Here is a 22,843-nt window from a genome sequence, read left to right on the forward strand (position 1 = left end):
TGTTTTCGTAACCTGATCAAACAAGCATAACTTGATCGCTTTATATAGCGTTGTTCCCAATATGGCTGTCACAACTGGTTTGTCAAATATCAACACAGATCTATCCATCCAGCCACGGTGAGCCTGGAGACTATCCCAGGAAGCACAGGACATGAGACACTCCGTATGGGACATCAGTTGACATAATAACATTTATTTAACAGCAAAATCACATTGGAAATTAGACAACAGAATACCAAACAGAAAATCCTTTGGTAGTTTCTGGAGGGAAAAAATCCTCTGGAAGACAAGTAGCACACAGACAAGGACAAAAAACAGGAACATAGTAGCCTAGTATTATTACAAATATGCACAGGTAATATTTACATAAGGAACACACAGCTCTTCTCTGTTATTTAAGGGAGAGAGTGTGGCACTGCCCTGTTCTGTGGGTAACTCAGCACAGTTGCAAGCGCTTCTCCAAGCGATGCCAGTCTTCCTGACTCATCGCAGCACATGCTAAAATATTTGCCTTGCAAATGCAAGCATGGAGACAGTATGACCCTAACATCAGCTACTGAGCCAGTTGAGCAAACTGGTTAAAGATCAGAGTACTTTTTTAGATTTATAGTAATTGTTGAACAGTCTATTTGTGTTTGTTTTTTTTAACTGCATTTCAGTCTGTCAACATCAAATTTTCCTTCAGTCTATTATTTCCATGTGGACGACATTTAAATTTGCTTTTCGCTACTATGTTACAGTGTAATAGGTACATATCGTTGTTTTTTTGTACTCCTTTCGTTCCCGCCAACAGCTACAATAAACATCAGACTGCAGACAACTTAAGCTAAAGAGACTGGATGGGATAAATCGCTTTTCCCTTAACTGCACAGACGGGCGGTGTGTCTGGCTAAGGGGGCGGGGCCTGGACGTCACCGAAAAAAAAAACCCGTTTGATGAGGAAAAAACCAGGAAGGAAATTTGACGCTCAGGTCTGTTTCTCGCGCTTAGCGTCGTCCAGCTGACCCCTCGCGTGCTACCAAGAGGTCGGCTAGTTGCGAAGCGCCAGGTCGCTAACCGACCTGGTTGTCTTCCTTCTGTAATTTAGGGTGTCCTACTACGAATTATGCGACAACGAAAATATATTGCGTATATACTAATGCAGTCAGTCCGCCAACGTAGATAACCAAGTTACTGTTCTTAGTACATCAGCTAATTGTAGCTAACGTAACGGATGCGCGTGAGCTACCGTGTTAGCATTAGCGTGGTGTAATAGAGACGTTGCTGTACGTTTGTGTTTTTTTGTGATCTGATAAAATTCATCGACTGGACTTAAAAGGCAGACGTTTTAAAAGAATCTGAGGTAAGTTTTAGTAATGCGCTAAGCACACATATTAAAGGCTAAGTTGCTAGCTAGTTAGCCTGGCGGTAAATGTAAAGGCTCGTTCGGGCACCCTAACCGGTTTGCGAGCCTGACTACACACGATCGCTGCGTCTTTCAGGCGGCCAGGCGTTTCGCATGGTGGACGAAGCTGTACGCCTGGCAGACAGTGGAGACTGGGCTGCCCATGGAGGATGCTAAGCTAATTAGCGAGCCCCCAGTTTACTGTCGCCGTTTGCGTGCTTTCTGTGATCGATTTACTCGATGTGTTGTCCTTGCTTTTTGCGTGAGGGTAGCAATCGATCTTTTCATGTCTGTGTTTTGATATTTATAATAAAAACTTGTACAGTTTCATTTAATGGCATACTTAATTTGACGAACACGTACTCGACCGACCTAAGAATCCACAACAAAACAAGGCCCCAAACGATCTCCTAGAGGTTGGGCTTTCCTGGTGAAATTTCCCCATATTTGAGTGTCGGTGATTTAAAAGTGAAACTAAAAAGGCCTCTGGAATTTAGCCAGCGTAGGGCCTGGAGACGTGAATCGATGTCATATCGTTTTTGGTTATAGTGTAACCCTTGATCTAATGGATAACTTTTTTCGCCAAACATGCCTTTGTTATTGCTGAATGAATTCGATTTGTGTTGAATAATGGTGTAAAAATGTCGAACATGTATGGCCAATTAAAATTGCCCACGTGGTTTTATAATGCAATCTAAAGGGAATCTAATTTTAATATAATGAGTGTAGAATGACACTTTGTGTTTAACTCTAGTCTCAGCATCCCCACTATTTATAGCAATCTAGCGATGGATGTTTAAAACGTAGACGATACGAAACGTAGACTGTAAGACGATACGAGCGACTGTTGAGCTATGATAGCAGTGGACTCGGCTCCATTTTGGCCAGTGAGATTAAAGGGAAGGGGATAAGCATGGATTTGGCCGTTCTGCAATTAGATCATGAATGCTGCATCACGCAATGTACGGCTGTTTAATGTTTGACAACAGGCCAGAAAAGCAGGAGAGGTTTGTTAGAAACGAGCTTTAACTGTGTCGAGGTCCTCATTTAGTGACGTCTTGCAGATCTGGTCAGATGTGGTCACTCAGACCGTGATTCCTTTAAGTTGAACGTATATCCTTCATTCGTTGTTTATGGCCCTTTACCAGCGCACATTTTGAATAAACAGTTAAGTGTTAGTGATATCTGAAACCACACACGTTGAATTTAATTTTAATTCTGACCTGATTTTTACTGAACCATGTTGTTTTGACTAGTTATGTTACTTTAATTCTGCTGAGTTCTATGCCAAAATGTGATTTGAATACATTCCCTGGGCAAAGTAATACCTGTCTTAACTTTTTAGATGTCTATTAACTAGACTTCATTTTAATAGTTATTTGGTACTACTTAGACTCTACACATGAAAAGATTAGAAGATTGTTAGGTGTTACTCATGTTGACTTGTCACTGATCTTTGACCGGTGCTGCCATTTTCTACTGACATAGCTTAAGTTTGCAAATTTGTGGACTTTGTATAAATGCAAGATGTATATGTCTTTATTTATGAGACGTTTTATCTGGAATTACAACCATCGTTGCTCCAAAACTGTAGAATTTATATATGCTCAATATAGGACAAGCAGATGGTTAGTTAAAAAGAAAATCCTGGATCTCTATAGTAATTACTATCCCCTACAAGCAGGTGGCTTTAAATGTCAGGAAAACTCCATGTTAAAGCAGCTCTGTAGTGCATAGAGGCAGTATAGCAAACTGCTTGCATATTGCTAAATGCTTCTAATCGACACGCCACCTTCCCATTAGGTTTGTGTTGTTTTAAGCAACAAAGTGCTTATGCTGTGTTCCATTTGAACTTGGAAGTCGGAATTTCAGAGTTCCTTGGAAATTTCAACTGGATTGCCCCGACTCCAACCTTAGAATTCAACATGGCTGTGCCCATCACCAACTGAAGTGAAAGCTATAGTTATATACTGTTTATTAGCATTTAAATCTTATTTGTTGTGCACACAGTATCTAAACAGCATCCATGGACATGTTGCTATAGTTTTTGTATGAGCGTAATACAGCATAATGTACTGGTTTTGCTAGCAATGGACCTGACTGGATCTTTGGCCTGTTTCAGAAAGCAGGATTTCTTGCCTAGCTGGTTAACTTGTTGGATCTAAAGTAGTCTAGGCTAAATGTATGTGAACAAAGATAAAGGCCATTTAAACTGGGGTACCTTTAATCCAACAAGTTATCTGGCTGAGCAAGAAATCCTGCTTTTTGAAACAGGTCCCTGGTATTGCTAAATGGCTTTCTGACTTATTGTACTAGAACGTGCTTAACTTGGGTGTGATGTCATTTTCAGCTCCAACTTCCGACTTTAGAAGTGAATGGAATGCAGCATTAGCATCTCACTTCTGCATCTCTTGTATCTTTCCATACTTGGGGGGGAGGTTATCACTTTTAGGTATGTCGTTGTGGACCATGTGGACTAAATTGTAAACAGATACGTTGACAAATAATGACACGTTAGCCTCTAAACAGTACATGAAATATTTTCCCTCAGAACAGTCCTGCGTCATGTTTACAGCTGTGAATCATGAGTCATGCGTTTGCTTACTCCACATCTGCAGTTCATAGTTGAATTGTACTAGGGTTTCGCTTTGGAGATGTCCAGTCTTTATTTCCAAATGTTGCATACATTAAATAATGCATATCTCAGAATGCTTCTGTCATTTTGTTTAGTGCAGATCAGGTCCACTTACATCTATCTGGCTTCCAGGCATAATGAAAATATGGAGATGATTTCCTCCACTATTTTTAATGTGTGGCTTGAAGGTTGTTCATCATACTTGTATCCAGCAAAATTACATGAAGAATTATCTGTCATGAAACTGGAGGTGCGTAAAGTATGTCTGGGGAAAAACAGGTTAAAGTGAATGTCTTTGTCTAGATATTTGTCCGCATGCATCAGTTGGCCATATGACATGACTGTGTTTGACATACATCCCATCCTGCTGGCTTTTCAACACTCCCTAGTAATAAAGATGCACAATATATTACTTAACATATTGGTATCAAATAATACTCAGGAATTAAGATATCGGTATTAGTTCAATGGGTGGGCAGAGGTGGCTTAACGGTTAGGGAATCACACTTGTAATTAAAAGATTGCTGGTTCGAATCCCTGACCAGCAAGGCACCACTGAGGTATCCTGAGCAAGGTACAGCCCCCAAGCGCTGCTCCCTGGGCACTTAATTGGCTGCCCCCTGCTATGTCACATTTGGGTTAATTGCAGAGGACTCATTTCGTTGTTGTGCACGGTGTGTTGTGGTGTGTCAACAATGACCAATGATCACCAAATTTAAAAAAAAAAAAACAATCTTGGCCAATATTGCCGGTTGATATTTCAGCTTTATTAATATTAAAAGTTAGCGACATCAGAGTCAAAGACTTAACTACGGAAATAATGGGGATGGTTGCATTCATCTCCATTATTTTAGTCTTTAGCTCTGGTGCCACTAACTTTTAATTAGGGGTTTGCGATATGGGGGAAATACTCATTATGATTTTTTTCCCCCAACACGGTCACAATCTTATCACGACTCTTTTTCATTTTTTGTTTATAAGACTATTTTGCAAGTTAGTTAACAGTACAACCAAACTAATTCCCCAATTTTTAAAAATATTATATAATGTAATAAAACCCAAAAGAAAAACAGGGCATACTCTTTCAGATCTTTTCTTTTGGTAAAAAGGTTTGTTGTGTTGCCATCTGATGTGAGCACTTTATCTTTGCCAGTTTCACAAATAACTGCTGTATCAGTTTTGGAAAATCCAAACAAGTTTTTCATTACCAATGTCAAATTCTTTTTATGGACCAACTCCTCCACTTTGTCCGTGACACTAAGTTGTCAGATAGGGAATTTGTTGCATGTTGCGCATTGCATGATGGGATGAGAGCACAAAAAAGAGAGAGGAAGGAATCCATGGCGCTTCTTACTGTTTGCTATTACTGGTTTATTGGCATGTCAAAATGGATTTCACTGACAAAACAACTTTAGATGCGTGTATGACCCATAGAACCGAAACTGATAGAATGTGCACTGTAGCACGATACTAATGATCACTCTAAAAGCAGATTGTGGAGACATTTTAATCATTCGCAATGTAATATCATCAAATTTCACACCCCTACTTTTAATATTATTAAAGTTTAAACATTGGCTGCCAATCAGATATTTTCTGTAGTTGCCACTTTTAATCTGAAGAAATAAGGCTCTCAGACCCCCAAGATTCAAAACAGTCACAAAATGTTAAAACAAGGCACAGGATTTTATTCTGCAATATGGGGCAAACCTGTAAAATTCTGTACGTGTGGCAACTCTGCTTCATTACTGGCCTGCAACGTGATTTTTATTCAGCCTGTGGCATATTTTGAATTTATTATTAATCTGGCCAAAAGATTGGTCTTTTGTTTCCCACAGAATTAAAATGATGTAGCATTATTCCGCAAAGTTTCGCCTCTCCACTCGGATAGTGGCTCAAAGTTTAGCTGGTTATTTAAGAATAATATATCGATCAGTATCAGTCAAAATTTCCATATGAGTTTTTCACCTTTGATGGTTAAAAAAATATGCATGTTGCAGAAAGCTGTCCTAGATCATAAATTATTAGCACCTGCAAACGCAAATGAGGCCAATGTCTTGTCTTTCATTTAATGAATTGGTCTGCTGGGACACAAACATCTGTGTTATTGTACACTTTGGGTTTACCTGATGCTTGTGTATCGTCAAGTGCTGTTTCTTCTGCAGGAGGCTGTTAAGTTTAGTAGATGTAGATCAAAGGAATTGTTTTACTTCTTGTTCTGAATGTTAGTTTGACTTTATTAAACTGAATGGCACTTCTTTATGTAAACTAGTAGTATTCACCTTTTTTGAATCAGGATAGTTACTTTAATTTTATTCTATTCCTGGTGTTTGACCACTGTCCAAGCTTCTCTTACCTTTGCATCAAATCTTTAGTGCTGCACAATCTTGGAATTTGGACTCTCTTTTTTGACAGGGTTGAATTAAGAAAAAAATGCTAAACAAGGATACAGAGAAGGATACCAGGTGCATGTACTGGGATCTTTTTGATCAGAACAATACAGGCAGGTTGCATATTGATTTCCCCCCGAGATCAGTGAAGTTTATCTTCATGAATAAATTGACCAGGCAGCTGTAGCCTTCCTGGCCTTATTTAAATATACGCTTTTGGAGCATGAATTTTTGGAGAATACAGTGCGTTTTCTATTTATAGTAGATTTTGTCTGATTTAGCGTGATAACGATGACATTTTTTGGAAAAACAATAATATTAATCTACGTAGATTCCCCAGTACAAAATATAGGCACCTTGTTCATTTCAGCCATGTATATGCCATGATGCTGTGCCGAAATGGGTCTTTCATCCTCAATAATGAGCAATGTGTGTTGCAATCAAGCTTAAAAGAAATTCTTAGTCCATTTTTATCTTCCAATCCCTTGCATGCAGCTTTTGTCGTTTTTGCAGGTATGGTTTGTATGAGCTGAGGAGTGCATGGTCAGTCTCTGAGAAGATGGGCTTAAATGTAATAGAGTTGCTGTATATGGTCATTAAACCATCCTGAAGACAGTCGTGAGACATCGCAGGCCCTGCTCTCTGTCACTCTGCAAGTTCATTTTAGATAAAGACGTGTCTTAGGGGGGAAATGCTGAAAGTGATACCAGTTCGCCCCTCCCTCTAATCACTGAGCAGTATTTGGAAACAACAGTTGCCGTGGCTGGCTGCCGTCCGTAAAAAGTTTAGATGGATGGCAGCTGCAGTTGAGGCAGCTGAAGTATCTGCAGCTCAGGTGCCGCAGTTGGTTAACCTCACTGCCGTCTCGAGTTGCTGGCCCATTGTTGTCTAGAGACTGTCATGAAATAAACAGGTGGTAAAACTGCTGCTTTCTGGGAGGTGGGTTTATGTTGTGGGGGTGGGGGTGGGGGGGGATGTTGGCTGTTGGGGTGGCGATGAAGTTCCTAAATCATTTGAAGACTTGAATGCTTCTTAGTTATTACAATACGGTTTTATGGTTTATTAAGGTTACAGCATATTTTCATTATGCCTGAGAGCCAGAATTCCATTTTCCACTGTGGGTGTTTAGCGAGACAGAAATTATCCTTAAAATGTGCCTCACAAGGGAAAAGTTTTGTCTACTGGCCAGAAACAACTACAGTCCCCAGAACAGGAGCAGGAAGGGAGAGCTTTAATTTCCTGCTGTACTGCTAGTAGGATCAGACATGTATTAGCAGCAGATGCTATGCAGGTACAAGTGCGTATATGTATTAGATCTGCCTTCAGTCCCTTTCCCTCTAGTTGTAATATAAGGAGCTTGGGGGCTGTTCCAGGAAGACCTAACATGTGGAAATTCCCTAATTTGTGTTGAAATGGAAGTGTTTTCCTGTTTTAGTTGCCTTAGAGAAGTGGTCTTGCATTCATTACATTTGCATGTGTATATATACATATTTAACAAACGCTTTTGTCCAAAGTGATGTACAGGAGTGACCTTTACCTCTAAGAGGTGAGGCTTATTTGCATGTGGAAAAACCGACCTGCAAACTAGCCTAGAACAGGGTGAAAGTGTTTTTTTGCTCCGCTCTTATTCAAGTCTCGGTAAATAATTTTATCTTAATGGGTTACATAATAGGGCCCGTAGACGGGTTAATGTATGGTAATTCATTTCTTCATCTACTCAGACATAATTATTTTTGAACCATTTTTACATTATGAACTGATTCTTGCGTAAAAAAGCTTTTCTAATACCATTTCATATTTCTCTTTTCTAATTGATAAACCAGTATTAACTAGAGAAATTGGGTAGAAGCTTTATTTATACAGCTATTTCCCATCTGTAGCCTGATACACAATGCAAAGCTTCCCCGTACACAATCCATGTGTCAGTTTTGGATTCCCTCATCTTTAACGGTCGCTGCATGTCTGTAATGTACTCTTCCCAGTCTACAGTGAAATAAATTCTCTTGAGTTCCACAGGGGAAAAGGGTAAAAAGTCCTTTTAATAACCTTAGTGTGTAATTTCACAGGAAATGGGAGGGGGGGTGGTACTATGGCAGTGTGCATGTTAGCAGGACTGAAATCAAAAGCTGGTAATAAACAGGTGCTTGCATTTAGTTTTTTCTATTATCTCTCTTTCAGATTGACTCTTATCTTTTTTTATCTGTGTGTGAAGCCCCAGGGTTTCACATGCCTGAATACCTGGTGAAGAGGGGCTTAAAGACCTAGAGACGGCGGTCAAAACAGTGTGTGGTGCCTCTGAGGTCAGCCCCAGTACTGCTGTTTACAGTACAGATAGTTAGGCATGATTTTAGGGATCTTTTGCCAGTAAAAGACAAGCTTTTTAAAAATGATTTTAAAAAGCTCAACAATGTCATGGAATTGGTAGCTGTGGTTAGGAGGCTTGCTCAGTAGGGGCATCAGTGAGGCCTGTTGTATCTAGTTGTGCTCATACTAACGATCTTCGTGAGAGATATTGAAAACTTCCGCTTGGCAAGAAATTAATTTGTTCTGATTTTTTTCCAGACGCAAAGTGGTTCCACCGTAACCTTGAGTTGACTGGCCCATTTTCTGTTTGTCTTTAAGCGTTTGATTTTTGTTAACATTTTGATCAACGTTAATCAGTAAGCGTTAATATCTATATATGAGCCATGCAATATAAATTTGCATACATAGAATGGCTTTTGGACAGGCACTCTGGCTTACAGTGGTTCTAAAATGGTCTTTGGGGATGTGAAATGTGAAAATTTCTTGTTTGAACGCCTGAAACCAGCTTTTTTGGTCTTCTCGTTTTCATTCAAGGAACCTTTTTATATTCCTGTCTTTCAGTGGCTTTCTGCTGTAACTTTGTAACTTTCTTCGCCCTCACAGCCTCACAACTATAGTAAAAAAATTTTTACTCATGGGCTTTTATGCAATATGGGTAGTCTCATTTTAATTCAGTCTTTCTCATTAACTTCATTGGTCACTAGATGTATTCCTGTTATCTTCTTGCTGTTAGTTTATGTCCTGAATACTATAGTCTTGGAGCTAAGGGAATTATGGCCCCTTTTGTTTTACTTCCCTTGAAAGTGCACCTAAGATGATCGTTTCTTATCTGTTACTAAGACAGCAGGAATGGAGACTGTCATTTGTTGGGCCAGATGTTCTGATGGCATTCTGTCTGCTAGGTCGACAGCTTGATTTGGAATTTTCTGTTTTCCTCCCACTGTAACTGCAAATAGTTTTGAAGGAATCTTGCAAATCTTCCTTTTATTTGAAGTATGTCCCTATATGCTTTGTACACTATTTTGTAGTTTTTATGTTTATAAATATATTCCTTAACTACAGTTTTAATGGAAGCTTATTCTACTAATCATCTATTGTGTCATTTAAGTTGGGCTGCCACTAACAACTATTTTTCTTTAGATTAATCTGTATACTATTTTACTGATTGGTCGATTTTAATCTCAATGGGTAATTTTTCTCCAGAAGATCAAATAGACTTTTTAATTTGTTATTTTTATTGTTACAACAAACTCTTTATTGCAGGGCTTTAGATAATGGACACTTGCTTTTTGGTACTATATGGACATTATTTTCACCCACAATTCAATAATCAAATTAGTAGTATGTTTAAAATATTGAGATGCATATTGTGACACTCAAAAGTTAGTCATTTGTATAAATTTGGCTTATCCTTATGTTTATTAAATTCGGTTAGCGGGGCACATCACATACTACTTTAAGTCATGGAAGCGATAAGCACTGAAGTGGCAGTGAAGAAAGGGACAGATGAGCAGCCACAATATCTTTTAAAAGTGGAGAAATTGTGGAAAAGCAAGGTAAAAAGATGTTGGTGTGGAGCTTCTCTTTGCTGATTTAAATCTGACAATTTTTTTGCAAATATAGTTTTCATGTTTCTGTTCACAAATTATTTTCTTTTATTTAGTGTATGTTTTCGTTTCAGTTTTAGTTTGATAACACTGGTTCCGACAAGCCCAATGCGCACGAACACATACTGGCACTGTCAGTTTTTAGCCCAGGTTTTAGCCTAAACATTTTCTCAAACATTTATTCAGTGGAGATTCTAAGGTGGCAGGCAGACATTTTGTAGCTATAATGAGTGTATATAGCAGCTACAAGGACAAAAGATATTAAAAAGCTCTCCGTACTAATGGTAATTTGAATAAACATAAACAGACAACGTTTACAGTGGTTTTGCTTATTCTGGTGGTCCAGAGTAGCACCCGTGTGTTTTCTCTTCAGGCGCTGTAGCATAGCGCTAGTGGCCCTGTGGTATGCCATCGAACTTTGCACAGTGTAAAACTACCCATTTCCTTTGTGATAATTTGAACTACTCCCATAATTACATAGTGATATTAAAGAAAAACATTTGTTATAATGAAGTGAAGCGTTTTGGAAATAATAATGGTAATTTAATGAAAGAAAGAAAAAATGATGCATCAGTTTAAAATATTAATATCGACGCATTTTCAGTGTCTGCGCCATCGACCGTCAACTAATCGCGGCAGCCCGACATTTACGTAGAGTTCTTAGTTCTTTTTGAGGTGTGCATGAATAGTCATTTGATTTCCCTTCTGTTTGTTTTGCAGCAGACTAATCTGAAGGAGGCCGCCTGCAGAGATGTCTAAGGCACCAAAATCTCCCTCACACTCCCGCTCTCGGTCCGGCTCAAGGTCACGTTCCCGATCCTTCTCACGGTCACGCTCTCGAAGCCGCTCGAGATCACGGTCCCGGAAGCACCGCTACAGGTATTTACCGCCCCCCACACCCCATAATAAACTTATCACAAAAAAACTTTTGAAGTGTCATAGGCCTAAAGAGAAATGTGAAAAGCATAGAAGAGGAAGTTAAGCGGAGTCAATGCAGTAGATAACGGCATAAGTCTTTGTGGGTGTCACCTTTCATCATTCCTTATAAAGAAATTCAATATTTCTAATGAAAAAAGTAGGAAGAACTTCAGAAATGTGCAAATCCTTTACTTAAACTTTCAGTATGTTGATACCAAGAGATTTGAGTGTTGTTTTTAATCAATGTGCAGGTTTCCTGTTTACTTGTTAGGCTGTGTTAAGGTTGTTTTTGTCTTTGTTGTTTTTGAAAAGAAAATTGCCCATTCTGGTTGCTTATCTCTTTACTGGTCCCATCACATAATTGAAAAGTGACCACTTAAATTGTTTTCCACCTTTCCTCTGGGCGTATTTTCTTTCACATGAGAATTTGGATGAACAATTTTTTTTAATGCATTTATTTTATGAATTTATTTTATGACCATTTTTTTCTATCTTCTGAGGCATCAGCTGAAATGTTGACATTTTTTATTCGTTTTGAACTGAAGAGCATGACCCTGAAACCCACATTGAAATAAAACATAAATCAATTGTTACCACCCAGGCTTCCCAAACTGATGGATCCCAGAGCAGTCAGAGCTGGCCCTGGACAGAATTGAGGCACACAGACTTGTACATTTTTTTTTGCGTCTCTAATGCTTTTGCCCAACGTAACCTGCAGATGTTTCCGCCAAAACTTGAAGTGGCATATTTGTAGCTTTTGTAACTGCTGCCACATTACTATTCAGTTGCTGATAGATGTCTCATTGAAGTGTTTTTGAGAGAGAGAGAGAAGTAAACATGAGCGGTTCTCTCTGAGGTTGGCGGTTCACCCACTGGACGTTTACAAAAGGAGCGTCCTGCAGCTTGCACAAAACTCTGTTCAAGTCACGTATTCCAAAGTAACGTTGTGCTCAGTAGCTCCCTTTTGACTCCTCTTCGTCAGAGAGGCCATCTTGTTTAGTCGTGGAGGTTATGGACTCGCACTATATTTGGCCAGCCTATTTTTGCCGTGCCACTTGTCTGCAGAAAGCTATGAACACTCCACGTTCTATGTTACCCCAGCTTCAGGACTGGGGGGCTGAAACAAGATAAGGGCTACTAAGTGAGTCCTGACAGGCATTGTTCTGACAGCCCTGCCAGGGTTCTCACCAGCTTGGTGGTAGGACTACATACTTATTCAAGCAGTCCTTCCCATTTAAACAGCATTGCCATGTTTAAGATGGGTTTCCTAGGGGAGCTCCTTTATTAATACCCACTATACTGAATAGCTAAGGGGAACAAGCTCAAAATATCTGAGTCACTGAGCTTAGTCAGCCAGTGTGTTCATTTTTTTCTCCCTCTCTCATGGCCTAAAGTTCTGCATGGTTATGGTTTTGGGTTTTTTTTGGACTGGTGCCACATCGGAGTCTTCTGAGTCCAGCTGGCCAGTTTGCCCACATAGACCAGTTTATCCTCCAGAGATCTTCTGAGACTGGAGATCTGGAGCTGCTTAAGTGAAGGAAATTGCTTTCGTTTCTGCTTGCTACCGTTCAATACCAGGTGTTCTGGACTTTTCTGTGCAGTCAGGTTCAGGTATGGAAAAATTCACACATTTTACCAGAGCTAATTTGGAAATGTGTCTAAATGCTCATTTTTGAGGGTACATTCTGTGTGGTTCCTTCTCTTTGTGGTTTAACAGTATGCTTGTATTGTGGTATTACATTGATCTCGCTAAATATCCCAAACGCCCAATTTTAGCCAGGAATTGTGGCCACGGCATTCATTGAAAAATGGTCTGGCTTATTGTGATCTGGGCTGGGCCTGGTCTCCGTTGTCCTGTCGTATTCCCTCTATGAAAAGGAGGCTGACGGCAGATTTCATTTGTCCTCGTTGCTCACATTCACTTCCCGGTGCTGCAGTCGTGTGTCCTAAGCCCATCGCTTCGTACCTCGACAAACCTGTTGCTCGTCGTTTGGCGTCACACTGGGGATAAGAGAAGTCAGAGCCGTGAGATTGCGGAAGGCGACGGACGTGCAGCCTCCGACTGACTGATCACCCCCGCCTGCCATGTAGCGGCAGCAGCTCTCTGCAAGCTTGCTGCTGTGGCAGCTGGTGGGCTAGGCCCCTCCTTGCTGTGAAGGATTAAAGTAGAAATGTTTCCCATATGGCCCGAGCGCCCGCCTCTTTCCACCAGCGCACACATAAGAGATAGTGCGTCCCTCACACTGCTGAGAGTGTGCAGAGCTGCTCCGTAGTGCGCTCTCCATTCACGGTCGATTCCAATGAAAAAACACGCTGGGTGAGTGAACTCTTAGCATTCCTTTTGTTCTGACTTTATTTAAAGCTACCTTGCCTGGGTGACTTTTTTTGGGGGGGGGGTGCTCTTTATTGGTGTTAACAGGAGCAGAAACACTTTGAGCAAAGAGGACTTTTCCAACTTAATGTGGTCCCTTATGCATTTCGATGAGTGCTTTTCTCCATTCGTTTTTGCCATTTGGCAAACACTGTTTTATTAGCTTGTCTTGCCATTTTCTGTATAATCTATGCACTTTGTGAACGGGCATTTCGCAGTTTTAAGTCAACCATGCGAATTTAAATACTCAATTATTCTTGGTTTTTGATAGTCCCAGGATGTTTAGTGTAAGTTGGCATGTTTTATATTTAAGTCTGTTTTGTTGCATGAGTATATCGCCATAAATAATTGCATTACACGGCAAAGAGTTTCGCCTTCAGGGTTAAAACAACATCCGTGTTAGAGTTGCTGCGGTCGCTAGAGCTTAAAGATAGGGTATAAAGATGGTGTGATGTAGAAACCCTTGACAGTGGAACAGCGCCACACAGTGGACATGACTGGAATCACAAACAGCAAGCAGTTGTCTTAAAATGTCCGTTTGCTGCCATGATGGGTGAGTTGCTTTTACTAGCAATGGATTGTGGGATTTGTGTTCTTTTTCCTACTTTTCGTGAAATGTTAGGCTGTCTGCCTGTGCTTGTGTATATAACATGATATAATGAGGCCTATGTTTAATTATATTTTAAGATGACATCATGGATGACTTTGATCTCCTTGGCAGATGTTTAGTTGCCTTCCTCTCTTTTTCATCCAAGTTCTAGGTCTCGTTCCCGCTCCAGATCCCATTCCCCAAACCAGCACCGGGACCGGAATTACCCAAGGGAATACCAGAACAACCGTGAGTTCCGGGGCTACCACCGAGGCTTTCGCAGGCCCTATTACTACCGTGGCCGTGGGCGGGGCTACTTCCCACGGGGCCGCTACCAGCGGGGAGGGGGTGGTGGATACAACAACAATTATCGACCCAACAACTGGCAGAACTACCGTCAGCACCAGCAACAGCAGCAGCCCGCGCACCACCAGCACAGCCCCAGGAGGGGGCGCTCTCGCTCCCGCACACCCAAGAAGCGCTCGGGCAGCCCACGTTCGCGCAGCTGCTCCCGCTACTCTGACCGTTCGTCCTCCGGACGCTCCCGCCGCTCCTCGTCGTCGTCCTCTCGCTCCTCGTCTCCACGCCGCCGCTCTGGGTCTGGCTCTGCCAAAAGAAGCTCTAAGGATGTGAAGGACCGGTCTGCGTCGAAGGAGGCCCAGCGGGCCGTGGGGGCAGATGAGGAGCTGGCGGGAGGAGGTGGAGGCGGCGGTGAAGCGGGCGACGATGGGGCCGATGCGGAAAAGGCTGCCAGCAATTGGCAAGGCCTGACTGACTACAACAACAGCCCTAAACGGGCCAGTCCTGCGGTGCGCTCGGCAGTCATCATCAGCCAGGGGGCCACGGGTCCTGGCCACCCCGGCACATCCGGTAACAGCGGTGCCCCCTGGCAGAGTACTGGCCCCACACCTTCCAGCAAAAGCCCTGCAGAGAAGAGCCCCACTGCTACGTTTTCTGGCTTTGGGCTCTTCTCCAAAGAGGACCACAGAGCAGGGGAGAAAGCTGCCATCTCGACAGCGTTTAAGAAGTAAGTTCATTTCTCTCTTTATGTTGTTATTTCTGATCTGACACCCAGTGTGACTCAGAGCTATTTATAAATGGTGGCCCTCCTTATGTTATGTGCTAGAACATTCTGTTTGCGCCGCCATTTAAAATACAGAAGCCGTTGATTCAGTGACTCATTGTAGTACTACTTGAATTTGTCTTCAAATTCAGTCTCTTTTCCTTTCAAATTTATGCTCAGAGTTTTAATTATATTTTGTTTTGATTTTTTTAGTCAGCCTCACAGATCCGTGGAGGAATAATATTTAAAATGGGAGTAGTAGCCTTCTGCTTAAATAACACCTACATGTGACTGCTTTTTGCACCTGCTGCTGTGCGTTAGCCGCACATTGTAAGCTATCCCAAATGTTTAGGAGTGTGAGTAAGGTAGAAGTAAGTATGAATTTTATATGAATTACGGTTCATTGTGTCCATGATTGCGCCGTAACCATTGTATGTGCCGTGTCAGAGCTGCAGTTGTTTGTAATCTGTGGCTGGGAGCACAGTAACCCCATAGATGTAGTGGGGTGGGATTTTAACAGGTTAAAACAGGACATGGCATGTTCAACGTGGCTCTGGGGATTCGCCTGTGCTGCCCGATTTTCCCCCCCAAGGTCTAAAGGTTTCATTGGGGGATAAAGCGGATCTTGAGTTGCTTTTCTCAGTTTTTGTGTGTTTTCTTGTTTTGCCAAATGCGAAGTATAAAACTGTAATTTGTTAAGTCTGTCTTGTAATTTAAGTCAGAGGAGAAGGTGGTGCTGCCTGACGTGCCACTTAGATGCCTCGAAGGTGTTTGTGTATCAGTGCTCCTGGAGCTTTCACAATAGGCACTGAAGTGTGCACCCCCTCTCTGACTAGGTTCTTGGAAGAACACAAGAGCAAAAAGCAGGCGTCCGACTGGGAGAACGGCAGGGACAAGGAGGTCAGCTCTGCCGATGGCGACAGGGAGAAAAGCGGCAGCAAGTGTGTCTTTGACCGGGGCGCGGGGTACAGTGCCTCAAAGAGCCTCGAGCACAGCAGCAAGGCTGAGAAGGACAAGTACAAATATGGTGATAGCTTTGAGGGCGAGCCTTCGGGTGGCTTTATGAAAGGGCCTCCTTTCCTTGGTGGCAATGGGGGAGAGGAGGAGGAGGAAGTGGCGCTAGAGCCACGGGCCAAGCTCCGGAAGGAGCGGGAGGCTGAGGAAGAGCCCAAGCCCAAGGGCAAAGCTGCCCTCTCAGCCCGCGAGGTCTTCGACGAGCGCTTTGGCAAGTGGGAAGATGTGTCCTACTTCCCCACAGCCAAGGAACGTATGCGCAAGGAGGTGGAGGCGGCTGGCACTGATGACCTTGACGACATGGAAGAGGAGCTGTACCGGAGCCGCAAACAGGAGAGGGCCTCGGCGCTGGCCAAGAAGGAGGCATACAAGGGCTTCTCCCCAGAAAAGCCGACAAAGAGCAGGAAGAAGGAGCGGGTAGAGTCCAGCCCATCCCCGCCACCTCGGAGGAGGAGCACAGAGAACAGGGACCATGAGATGTTCATGGTCCGCAGGGATGACTCTCCTCCCAAAGCCTCTGTGAAGAGAGGGGCTGAGTTTAATGTCAGAATGGAGCCTGTATGGGATGAAATTGCAAGGTAATCACCTTCCTCATGGAACTGGTACATCCTTCCATACTTTCTTCCCTTCAGTGGCAGCTAAGCAGCCAAATGTCCAGGAGGCTGGATTAACCTGTTTTCTTTCCTCCAGCTCCTCCGGGACCTTGGCCAACGAGCGCCGGATCTCACGGGACCTGGTTCAACCCACTAAGAAAGATAAGGAATTCCGCTCCATCTTTCAGCACATTCAGGCCACCCAACTGCGCAGGAGCCCTTCGGAGCTGTTTGCCCAGCACATTGTCACCATTGTTCACCATATCAAAGGTAGATCATCCCCGATGTGTGTTTGGCCAGTCACTGCCAGCCCCAACGTGTCTTGGCTCATGTGCGGCATGACAACAGCATACTGTAACATATCATTCCAACCATCCCAAAGATGCCCACTGTTGTTAAGATGCTAAATACCTAAAAGGTGGGGCTGTATGGGATAGCAACTGTCCTCTTAGATTGAGGGAGTATTAATTTACCTTCCAGCTAGTGGGTCATTTAATGGCCTTTGATCAGTACAGAGGGAGTATCTCTGTTTTGTGTGGAGTGCTGGCACTACTAGTCCCTTGGATCTTCTTGCCTTTACCCGTCTTTCTGTAGGGACATTTTTCCTCATTATGGCTTTAAAGACGGCAATTAATTATGAGTCCATATCATACTTACAAAATTTGAATAATCTATATTTATTAAATATCGTGTCTTACACCACTATGGTTTGATGGTCCTACGGTAAGTTAACAGCTCCTCTTAGGAAAGTGTTCATGAGCTTCTGTTTTTGGCTTTGCAAACTCCGCCATGATGTACCCAACCCTACCTGCATTTTTCCAATATAAATGGCTCGAGCTCTTTTCGACCGGGGTGACCTCTGACCTTCCTCCTTCCTGTTTGCAGCACAGCACTTCTCGTCCTCAGGGATGACTTTAAATGAGCGATTTGCCATGTACCAAAGAAGGGCTGCTGAAAAGGAAACAGTGAAGCCAAGAAAAAGTCCAGAAATACACAGGTAGGTCTGTGGGCGGCATCCTTGTCCCCCGCTGTCAGGATCACCCGTGTGGCCGCTGTCCTCATAAAGGCGTTGAGCTAAGCTGCAACATATTGTTTTCTTTTGAAGGATCTATTGTTTGTAAGCAACAGAGTTGAACCCCAACCTGCTAAGGTCATGCATTGTCTGACCTCTCTCTTCCAGGAGAATTGATGTTTCTCCCAGTGCTTTTAAGAAGCACTCTCACCTGTTTGAGGAGATGAAAAGCTCCGGGGAAAGCAGCTACAAGGTGACCGAACATTTTGAAATATGAAGTATTTGGAGAGCAGAACCAGACAAAAACAAAGCAGAGGCTCTTAGAGTGCCCTCTGTCTTAAGTCTGTGCTTTCTTTCAAAGGAGGTGCTTAAGTCTAAAAGCAAATGCAGCACACTGTCGGTTTTGTGTTACTATGCCACCGCTCCACGTTTGTGATATGATTATACTGTGGTACAAGCCTGCCAAAGGCAATTGACTTGAGATGTCAGACATGGAGGTGACCTTTGCTCCTGTATCCAAGCCTGACAAAGGAATCTAAACATTGTCATCGTAAGTATTTTTATTCTACCTGAGTAACACAAAGAACCTGAATATAGTTAACACACATACTTTTTTTGTTTGAGAATCCATAAAGGCATGCTGTGTTTTTTTCTTTGAACCGAGATCTTTCACTTAGGAGGTCCACACTTGAAACTTCACGCTCTCTCCTGCAGTCTGTTCATCCTTTGTGTGCTCATTGCTGTCTTGTGTATCTTTCTGTAGGGAGTCTTAACTGTCAACCTTAAGATATTACCTTAGGGAAAGAAGATATTTTTAATGAAAAAGTAAATTGGCTGTTTAGAAAAATGCTTGACAGTGAACAGAAACCAACAACAAACATTCCTCTAGCTGATCTGTGTGTTGTCCCACTACAGACCATTCTTTGTGATGAATCCCAAATCCATTGTACTGTTTGAAACTTTGGTATGATTTTAAAAATGCCGTGCCCTGTCTGATTGTACTGCTACGGTAGCATGCCACTAAAGGACTGGTTGTCCCACACCCGTACTCTCCTTTCGGGTTTTCACCCCCTCTCTTACAGGTGTGCCTTGTCGAGCGTGTTGGCATTAATGTGCGGCCTGTCTGCATCACTGTGTTTCACAGGAGGACAGCAAAAAATTTAAAGGTGATTCTATGGATCTGCGTCTGGATATTGAGCGCCGTAAAAAATACTCAAGCAAGGAGCGGGAACACAAACGGGACGGAGTGAGAGACTCGGACTCCCACGGGTCCAGCAGGGAGAGATCCTCTGAGAAGTTCACCAAGTATCACAAGAAATCCAAGTATGGGCTTGTTATATGAGCTTATGTTTTACATGCGTCCTCCCTGCCTAATGTATTATCCAGGCCTAGTAATCTTCAACTCTGAGGCACTGAATTCTTGGTTATGCATGTCATCTTAAACATGTACCAGAAAACTTGCTTGAACATGGATTTAGTGGGCGGTGGTGTTTAATGGCTGTTAAATTGTATAATTTTCTAAAGTTCAGTACTTGTTTGCCAATCAGTTTAAACAGCTCACCACATTAGTCTGATTTCATTATCCTGTAATATGGAGTTCATAGGATTTCTTCTTGGAGCATCATCTGACCTGGTAGTGTTTTGTTTTCTTGTCTTCCTCTTGAAGGAAAAGCAAGAAAAAACGTGAGCGCTCTCGGTCCTCCTCGTCCTCTTCATCCTCATCCCCCTCACATGCCCACCGTACCGGGGAGTACCCTCATGAGGAGCCGGAGCCCCGCGAGGAGGGATTCAACAAAGCCCGCTTGGGGCCGCGAGAGTATGGGGGCCCCATGGAGCGAGGCCGCGCCCGCGGCGGCTTTGTAAGTGTCCCCCAGCTTCAGGATTTCAAGGATTTCAATACTTTATTTGGCATTTGCTCAGGTACAGGTACAAGGCTTCAGAATTCTTGTACAAATCTCTGTCAATACAAAATATAGTAAATACACATAGTAACACAGCAAATATGCATAGTAAATGCTTTTAAATACACACGGTAGTAAATATAATGAAGTAAGTAGACTCCTTACCAATGTATGTATAAGTGTGTACCCTTTTAAGAAATATAAAACATGTATATTGGCTCTCCCAGTGTGTGTGCATGTATGGAGAAGATTCTGGCAGTGGCTGTGTTTGTGTGTGTGTGTGTGTGTGTGTGTGTGTGTGTGTGTGTGTGTGTGTGTGTGTGTGTGCGCGTGTGTGTGTGTGTGTGTGTGTGCGCGTGTGTGTGTGTGTGTGCGCGTGTGTGCGTGTGCGCGTGTGTGTGTGTGCGCGTGTGCGTGTGTGTGTGTGTGCGCGTGCGTGTGCGCGTGTGCGTGTGTGGGGGGGGTGGAGGAATCAGTCAATCTGTTGTCGCAGGCTTGCACATCTCCTGGAGGGTCTGCTCTGAATTGAGTCAGCTGTGGGAGGGGGCTGCTTTCTCATTCTGGGGACCCATCTCTTGGTTTTCCTGTTGACGTGCAAACCCCCACAAAGCCTTGACAGTCTCATTCCCACCACACTTCAGTGCTTTTGGCAGCACAGTGAGTCATTTGGCTTCTTGGCCTGGTTCTCATTGCAGCAGTTCAGGATAAGAGGACGGGGCTGGAACAGGGGCAACTACCCGGGGAACCAGAGCAACGGCAACCCAGCAAGCATGGGCGCGCCTCCGCACCCAAAGAACGAGGACTGGGACCCAGAGTACACCCCCAAGAGCAGGAAGTATTACCTGGTAGGTTTTCCTGTCATAGCTGTTTCCACTTTGGTTGATCGCCACTCCTTATGAGCACGCAGATGGGAGTGGCAGAGGAGGGAGACTGAAGACCTCGTGAAGATACTGAGTCATGCTGAAATTTCGCCTATAATTAGTCTTTAGTATGTGGCTGGAACAGATTATAAACAAAAAAAAAATTTCCCCTCCCACTGTGAGTGGTAGTAGCTCCTCATGGTTGAGTTGAGAGAATGAGAGAATCTCTGTTCATCAGCGGTATGGATTAAGAATGGTCACTATAAACTTAGAATAACTGATGTGTATGTCTGGAGAGAAAAGTCTTCTCTATGAATCCCGTATGTTTCACCCTCGTAGCACGATGACCGGGAGGGCGAAGGGGAGAAGAAGTGGCTGGACACGAGAGGCCGAGGCAGGGGCACGTTCATCCGAGGCCGGGGTCGCTTCATCTTCCGCAAAGCTACCGTCGGCAGCAGCAGCCCCAAGTGGACCCACGACAAGTTCCAGGGCAGCGGCGAGGAGGGAGAGCTGAGGGACGAGGAGAGTGAGCAGGACCATAAAGAGGAAGACAAGGCCATCGGCCCCGGGGCCGAGCAATAAAGCATGGAAATGGCGCTCACCCTTCTGGGATAACGCAGAAATCTGACACGCAGAGGCAGCCTCTACACCACCACAGTAACAGCTCTGTCCAGCCAGCCACTTTCAGCCAAAAACTCACACACTTTAAATACTCACTAGAGTAGGATGACAGTTTTTAAAGTGGTTTTTACTTTTGGACTTTGAGGACTTGGGGGTTTTTCCCAATATGTATTTTTATCAAAAGGATACTGTCTAGGAGTAATTTACTTCATGTTTTTTTTTTTTTTGGTTTTCACTTTTTATTTGCTCATTGTAAAAGCATCGTCTGACAGTAGCGATGAGGAATAGGAAAGGGAACAGGAACTGATTCCTGAAATGAAAGATAAATGTGGCCCCAAAACAGCAGAACGTCAGGTTATGGGGAGGGATTCTGTTTTTCTGAGCACGAACTGTGTTTGTGCCTTAGATGATGACAAATAACGATCCATGCAGGTAATTTTTAATTATTTTTTTTTTCCTGAGGGCAGGTTTTTTTCCAGTAGGAGTTGAAGATGGTGGGGTTGTGTTTGATTGTTGGGCTGTCGACTAGCCATGCCCAACATGACACAAAAACCTTCAACTGACCATGGGACCAATCTGCTGTGTGGGTCAAAGGTCACATACAACAGACCAGCATGCTTTCTCCCTGCCGTGGGCCGCGACATCCATGATGTACCGTCCATCACAAGTGAAGATGTCGAGCTGCCCTGATGGCAGCCCATAAATGCAGGGCTCTTCCTTGTGCTCGCTGCTGCGGTCGATTTTAGGTTTTCAGACCGATCTGTCTAGGTTTTGATGGGTGTGTGTTCAGTGCAGAAGGTTTTGTGGATGTTGTACTACATTTTTTTTTTCTTTTATATTTTTATTCATCTGTACCGGTTTTCAGAATTTAGTCATCTAAGATGAAGATTTAAGTTAGTGCCTCTTGGATATTAGAGAAATCACTTCTGAATAGACAAAATGAAATACTGAGATTGTAGAAAATAAATTATTGTGGCCTTTATGTTAGGGGAAAATTTTAAAAATGTGTTCTGTAGGTGTTCAGTCCAAAATTTGATAGGGTACAAGGTTTTTTTTCTTTTGGAGCCAAATTACGTTTCTTCTGTATTTTTTCCTTTCAGTTGACGTACATCAGCAGTGTGCAACCCAGTCTTTCTGCAGTCCGAAATTTTGTGTTTCATACAATGTTTAAGGAAGGGGATACTAATTCCTGTGTCAATTCAATTCTGTAATTCTAACAGTATGTATGAAGAATTTTGCTTTCACAAGGAACTACTGCAAAGACTATGGCACTATAGTGATTTGTACATCTTGTTCTGAATTGCACTGCATTTTAATGTACAGGATATACTTTGACTGTGATTATTCAATGTTGAGGCAAAGTTGAAACATTTTTAAATTGTTCCTGTAACTCTTGTAATTTCCCAAATTGTCAATTAAACAAAAGGCTGGTGTATTTATTTGTCGTGTCATTTATTATAAATTAGGGCTTGCATTCCTCTTCTGGGAGTTCAGGCATTTCCACCAGGACTGTGACCCACAGGTATTTGGGTAGCAAATTAAACAAAGGTGTAACTGCGACATATATAACAATTTGTCAGG

General features: G+C 42.8%; 1 protein-coding gene across 3 annotated transcripts; it reads left to right on the forward strand.

Annotated features, from left to right (window-relative positions):
- Positions 1–952: 952 nt before the first annotated feature.
- thrap3a (thyroid hormone receptor associated protein 3a) lies at positions 953–22,697 on the forward strand. 3 transcript variants are annotated; one of them, XM_023821249.2, is made up of 11 exons: positions 953–1,342; positions 11,041–11,199; positions 14,365–15,225; positions 16,098–16,853; positions 16,966–17,138; positions 17,754–17,865; positions 18,049–18,133; positions 19,025–19,203; positions 19,547–19,739; positions 20,477–20,626; positions 20,981–22,697. In XM_023821249.2, the coding sequence occupies exons 2-11, from the start codon at positions 11,072–11,074 to the stop codon at positions 21,221–21,223; spliced, it is 2,880 nt and encodes a 959-aa protein (XP_023677017.2). In that variant the 5' UTR covers positions 953–1,342; positions 11,041–11,071; the 3' UTR covers positions 21,224–22,697. The 3 variants fall into 3 exon arrangements, with proteins under 3 accessions (XP_023677017.2, XP_023677019.2, XP_023677018.2); XM_023821251.2 differs by lacking the exons at positions 953–1,342; positions 11,041–11,199 and adding an exon at positions 13,248–13,555; XM_023821250.2 differs by lacking the exons at positions 953–1,342; positions 11,041–11,199 and adding an exon at positions 13,596–14,162.
- Positions 22,698–22,843: the final 146 nt, after the last annotated feature.

This window comes from Paramormyrops kingsleyae, chromosome 9 (assembly GCF_048594095.1).
Source record: "Paramormyrops kingsleyae isolate MSU_618 chromosome 9, PKINGS_0.4, whole genome shotgun sequence".
Taxonomy (NCBI): Eukaryota; Metazoa; Chordata; class Actinopteri; order Osteoglossiformes; family Mormyridae; genus Paramormyrops; species Paramormyrops kingsleyae.